Source organism: Alexandromys fortis, unplaced genomic scaffold (genome assembly GCF_014885135.2).
Source record: "Alexandromys fortis isolate MF-2015 unplaced genomic scaffold, M_Fortis_MF-2015_v1.1 scaffold_336, whole genome shotgun sequence".
Classification (NCBI taxonomy): Eukaryota; Metazoa; Chordata; class Mammalia; order Rodentia; family Cricetidae; genus Alexandromys; species Alexandromys fortis.
In genome coordinates, this window is record NW_026068207.1 from 744434 (window position 1) to 750458 (window position 6025).

At 46.1% G+C, this 6025-nt stretch overlaps 1 protein-coding gene and 1 long non-coding RNA gene across 2 annotated transcripts in view; one reads left to right on the forward strand and one right to left on the reverse strand.

Moving 5' to 3' along the window:
• The window catches only part of LOC126493274 (all-trans-retinol 13,14-reductase), a 17239-nt gene extending 14863 nt beyond the window's left edge, over positions 1 to 2376 (reverse strand). Inside the window, exons 1-3 of the mRNA XM_050130233.1 lie at positions 2087 to 2376; positions 421 to 603; positions 3 to 94 (exon numbers count right to left, since the gene is read on the reverse strand). Coding sequence (XP_049986190.1) covers positions 3 to 94; positions 421 to 603; positions 2087 to 2255 — 444 coding nt within the window. The 5' untranslated portion in view covers positions 2256 to 2376. The remainder of the gene's footprint in view (positions 1 to 2; positions 95 to 420; positions 604 to 2086) is intronic.
• A 269-nt stretch (positions 2377 to 2645) lies between these two features.
• The window catches only part of LOC126493271 (uncharacterized), a 10780-nt gene continuing 7400 nt past the window's right edge, over positions 2646 to 6025 (forward strand). The window contains exons 1-2 of the long non-coding RNA XR_007589785.1: positions 2646 to 3348; positions 4689 to 4840. This is a non-coding gene — a long non-coding RNA (uncharacterized lncRNA). The remainder of the gene's footprint in view (positions 3349 to 4688; positions 4841 to 6025) is intronic.

The following is a 6025-nucleotide window of genomic DNA, read 5'->3' on the forward strand; positions in this document are numbered from 1 at the left end:
GCCGTGGGGGCCCAGTCCAGCTGCCCTTCAGTGATCTGGTCCAGGATAAAACGGCCAATGTTGCCTTCCCGCATGCGTCCAACATAATGGATTCCTGTTGAGAGGTGGAAAGAAAAGGAGGTACAGATACAAAAGGATAATAGAAATGTGCCAAGTAAGGAAGAGGTTTCCCTGCCTGGCCAAGTTCATGCCCAGAGAAGGCTGCCCACCCGTTCTAAAGGAATCTACTAGAACATATAATACCCAATGCTTGACAGGCCAGACAGAAATGGAGATGCACAGAAAGAAGTTGGGACCTCCAAAACATACAGGTGACCCCTAATTATCCCATTGTGCATACCCAATATCACCCCATAGTGCCCGTCCCTAGCCGCCCAAAGAGAGAGCCAAGCTCCCAACGCTTTTCCGCACAAGCCTTACCAGTGTCAAATTCAAGGCCATTTTTGCCGAAGGTATGACAGCAGCCCCCTGCCTTGGTATGTTGTTCCAGGACAAGGACTCTTTTGCCAGCTTTAGCCAGAATCACAGCTGAGGCCAGACCCCCAATGCCACTGCCAATCACCACGGCATCCAGCTTCTCTGGTACTCGGCTGGCTGAGAATGCTGGAGAAGGGAGGAGACAGAGGGTGGGNGACCGCGAGGGGTGCACCCACACACTGAGACAATAAGGATGTTCTATCGGGAACTCACCAAGGCCTGCTGGCCTGGGTCTGAAAAAGCCTGGGTTAAAACCAGTCTAGCTGAACATAGTGGACAATGAGGACTACTGAGACCTCAAGAACAATGGCAATGGGTTCTTGATCCTACTGCACGTATTGGCTTTGTGGTAGCCTAGGCAGTTTGGATGCTCACCTTACTAGACCTGGATGGAGGAGGGTGGTCCTTGGACTTCCCACAGGGCAGAGAACCCTGATTGCTCTTTGGGCTGACGAGGGAGGGGGACTTGATTGGGGAAGGGGGAGGGAAAGGGGAGGCGGCGGTGGGGAAGAGACAGAAATCTTTAATAAATAAATAAAAAAAATAAAGTACCTGGATTAGTACACCTTAGGAAGTAGACACACAGGATCAGGAATACATGGTCAGTCCCCAGTAAATAGTGAATTGAGGTAGCCTAAGCTAAAGTTTACAAGCAAGAGTCCCCTGGAGGTCAAACAAGAGATCCTTGTTTGTTTTTTGAAGGTTTTACATTTGAGGGTTTTGGTTATATGGTGTTTGTTTAGACAGTGTCTCTCTGTGTATTCCAGCCCGGAATTGCTAATTTGCACCACTATGCCCAGCTCAAACACTTTTTTAGTATTTTGAAGGCCGGGCATGTTGGTCCCTGCTTGTAATTCCATCTTCCTGAAAGCAAAAGCAGAAGGGCTGCTCCGAGTTTGAGCCTGGGCTTCATGGTGAGTTTGAAGCCAGTTCCAATCCAAAAGTGAGACTTGTTTCAAAACCACAAAGACTAAAACCCTTTTGAGCAACTCTACTCGTATTTACAGATGTCGGGTTGGTGAGGAGTGGTGTTCTTATCCCGAAGTAGTAATGAAACTCTGAAAGTTTATAAAGCTTTAATTCTATGAACTGGGACTACACTTTGCCTATCAAAACCACTTGTTGGGAAAATATTCTGTACTGCTCCCCATACATTGCAGCTTGCACTGGAGCATAGGGAAAAGTTGGTTCTAGAACCAAGTAGGTGAAAGGCCTCTTATTCAGTGTGACCTGTTACCTGAACAGATTCCAGCCGGAAGGGATGGGTCTAGCCAACATCTTGGCGTGCCAAGAGTAGTGCTCACACCCAGGAGCAAAGAATACTAAGACGTGAGGTCTCTTGTGCAAGTGAGTTTTCCCAGCACTTGGGGGGGGGGGTGACAGGGTTTCTCTGTAGCTTTGGAACCTATCCTGGAACTAGCTCTTGTAGACCAGGCTGGGCTCAAACTCACAGAGATCCGCCTGTTTCTGCCTCCCTAGTGCTGGGATTAAAGGCTTATACCAGCATCGCCAGGATGCCCACCACTTTTCTAATGGGCAGACAGGTCCATGCCCTGCATAAGCAGAAGGCCTGAGAGCAGTCCTGGAACCCACAGTCCCTCCAGCTGACCTTGTTTGAGAACCTTCTTCCTAGCCTCCTTGTCGGTCACCAGAGGTTCAGGTGGCCGCTTGACGTCCTCGGCGAAGGGGTTCGGGGAGTTTCCGCCAAAGAGACCAAGGTAAACCCTGCGGAGACCCGCCAGCAGCAGCGCGGCCAGCAGCAGCACGGTGAGCCACATCTTGCTGCCAGGGCAGGGAAGAAGGCGTCCTTTCCGTCTGAGCTCGACTTTTATGACTGAAGCTCCGCCCCAATAGTTTGTCTTTAGAGGAACAACTAGCAAAGCATGATTGAAGAACTTTGACCAACGCTCAAAGCTGATTGTCTTCCTGGCTCTTTCTACGACGTGTGCGGTGTGGGATTTGCATTCCCTCCTGGGAAATGTAGTTCTAGCAGGGGACAGGCGCTGCTGAACGACGGCACGATAAGGCTCCGCAGGGGATGTGGGACCCTTACTGGAACGTTGGGTACGCGTTAGGTAAGCCAGGGGTGGGATGAGGGAGATTGGGGTAAGGGGGACAATGTGGGATGGAAATGTTCACCGTGGGGCCACACAAGGCTGAAAGTTGCAGGTCTGAGGGCGATCGCGTTGGGAGGCAGAGAAGACCTGGGTTCTGGTGCCAGTTCTGCAATGGATTCGCTGAAACCTCGGAGGCAACTCATTGCTTTCCTCCTCTTTCCCTTACAAGCAGTGAGAAAGTTTTTGTCCCCGCGTCCCCACCCACCCTCCGCCGGTCTGGGTTACTTGGTGAGTTGAGAGCCCAGTTGAGAAACTGGGCAAGCGCTCTCCTGATCTGTAACTCCCTGCTGAAAACTGGTCCCTGAAGTTGCCCCTAGCTGGATCCCATAATCACAACTACTCTGAAAGGGGCCTTTAAGTACAGAGCCACGTAGGAACAAGACTCAAGAAAGACCATCATGCCCCTGTGTCCATTTCCATTTAAGGATAAACCAGCTTCTAAATGACCTCTTTAAGTTAGCTCCAGAGGACAGTGTAGCTATCCTACCCTCTTAACGTTGCCCTTTGAGAAAAGTAGGTCCGAGATAAGTACTTGATTTGAGACTGTTTTTATAGGAAGCCCATTTCCTCAAACACCAGCCATCAGGAGGAGGGACTTCACAAGTGAGGATTTTGTCCCTTTCACAGGCCCCAGCAGCGCTCCAGTCGCCCACTGAAAGCAGGGCATGCCTCTGTGATGCTTGGTTTGTTTCCCACACAGTGAGAGGAAAACCTTCCTGAGCCTGCCCAGCAAACCTACCTGTGCCCCTGCCAGGTTAGCTGGTGTGTGTGTGTGTGTGTGTGTGTGTGTGTGTGTGTGATCCTGTGCTGCCATCCAGGCCAAGATGGGAGGAAAGAAAAAGAGAGGTGGATGTTGAGGTTCCAGGGAGAGAAAGCTAGTTCCGGGGGATGCTGCAGGTCAGGGACTACCACATCCTTCCTAAATCACAGCCCAAAAGCTGTCAATGACCCCAGTTTGTTACTAGCAACCAGACTTTGAGGAAGGTAGATCAGATTCCTCCAGTCAAAAGCCGACTCTGGAGATGCCTGTCTTCTGCCTTAGTCCTCAGAGCCTGTGAAGTATGACTGTCGGTTGTGTGAGAACCCTCCAGCCACGTTTTTCTTCCCTTGGTATTAAGGGTGGAATCTAGTGTCCTCCCGCTATGGAACAACTCCGGCCTTTCCACCTGACTCCTTGGTGTGGGTGTGAGCGTGCCTGCCATATAGAAACAGAGAGGCCCGAGGAGGACTGCCAATTGCCCTGTTCTGTCTCTCTGTGCCTTGTGCCTTTGAAGCTGGGTCACTGACAGAACCGGGAACTAGGCGCATCAACAGGTAGTCATTACATCTTCATCCCCTATTGCAGCATGAATCATAAAAACCAGAGACAGATATTGGGGTTCAACCTGAAAACCAGAAAAGCAAAGCAACCAAGTCATTAGAGAAGTCTTACTTCTACAAAGACTGGGCAACTGCGCACTAAGCAGCCTAAGCCTCTTTGTCCTCCCATTTTATATTCCCTCTAGTGCTAGTGCTAGGATTAAAGGTGTGTGACTCCCTAGTTAGTATTGGGATTAAAGGTGTGAGCCACCACTAAACTGGATTTGTTGATGCATTGATCTTGTGTAGCCTAGGGTGCCCTTGAATTCACAGTGATCCATCTGCCTCTGTCTTCCAATCCTGGGATTAAAGTCATGTACCACCACTGCCTGACCTCTAATGGCTTAGCTTTGCCCTTCTCATCTTTAGGCAAACTTTATTTATTAAAACATAAATAAAATATGTATTTTATTTATGTATTTCCCCTTTTTCTCTTAAATAAAAAAGAAGGCTATAACTAATATTAAAAACTATATACAGTAATTACAATAACTATACAATATACAGGCAATAAGTATATCAACAATTTCTAGTCCATTTGCATCTGACAAATTCTGAACAAATACTCCATATCTACCCTACCTTAGTGAGTCCAAAGTCTTATGCCTAATTTACTTTCTATCATGATGTGCTTTCTGTATCTGGTAAACAAGGAAAATGATAACTATAACTATCTAGCCTCCTCAGAGACCCAAGAAGGAAATAACACTAACTGAGTTATTGCTCTTCTTGCAGGAAGAGCAAGCAAGTGACTTCCAAAAACGTGAGTGATGACAGAAACAGCTGGCTTCCTGGACAGTCACCCAAAGTTCTTCTGCAATGTTTGGCAGTCACTTTCTTTTGTGTCCTGCTTATCCAATTAGGACAGCATGCCGTCAGCTGTTGGAGTAAGGGTATTTTCTTGACCAGTGGCTTACTTTTGCCACAGAGAAAGTAAACTCCCTGTGGAGTTTCTTTGATGCCCATCATCTTCTCTGAAGTTTTGGTGCTGCCTGGGGTAAACATATCTCATTGTCAAAAAAAAAATAGAACCTAGGTTATTAAAACATCTTAAATGTTATATTGTTTATCTCAGAAGTCTTTGAAGATGACCTGCCTATATAATATATGTCTTTGTTTGATCTTGAAAACATACCTAATGTGACTACAGGTTTGATTATACTAGGTGATTAACTACTAACCTGCATTTTCTTTGTAATAATAATTTTCAAGGACTAGAAATTTGCATTATGTTGTTAAATGAGTTATATAGGTACAATACCTTGAACAAGAGTAGAAATATATGTGCAGCATGTTCTAACAAAATTCATCTCAATATACAAAAGTCCAATCCAATGTAGATCATTTAAAACTAGTAGTTGATTTTCAAAAGTAGATTCGATAATCTACCTTTTTATCCTATCATATCTATATTCCCCTTTTTTCTTTTAAAAACAAGAACTTGAATCTAATTTCCTTTGTTCAGCTTTTTTTCCTGATCACCAATAGTAACTTGTAACTAATACCCTAAATAATGAAAAATATCCATAATTCCTTGAACAACTAAGCACCACCCACCCCACCTCTCGGGAATGTGGATGTCATATTCTTAAATTTACTTCCTGATGTCTGGGGGCTGTATCTTTAGGGTATCCTGTAAAGAAAAATGTGGCTTAATTGTCAAGTCCTGGGAGAGGTAGCTGTGTCATTTTTTTTTTTGCCCACTCTATATGTGATGGGACAATACAGAGCTTGTCTCAAGTCCTGGCTTGAGTAGTCTATTGGACAAGGAGGGGGGAGGGGGTGGCACATGCCTTTAATCCCTGTGCTTGGGAGGCAGGGGCTGGCTGATCTCTGTGAGTTCAAGGCTAGCCTGATTTACAAGAGGTAGTTCCAGGACAGCCAAAGATGCACAGAGAAACCCTGTCTTGAAAAAACAAAAACAAACGAGCAAACAAAACAAAACAAAAAACCCAAAGAGTAGTCTGTTAGCCTGGATCATCTCAGCTAGCCACTCAAAATTATTCTGCGCACTTTGTAGTCCAAAACCTATCCTTAAGTGGTGTTTTTTAACTTAGTGGTATTATCATAAT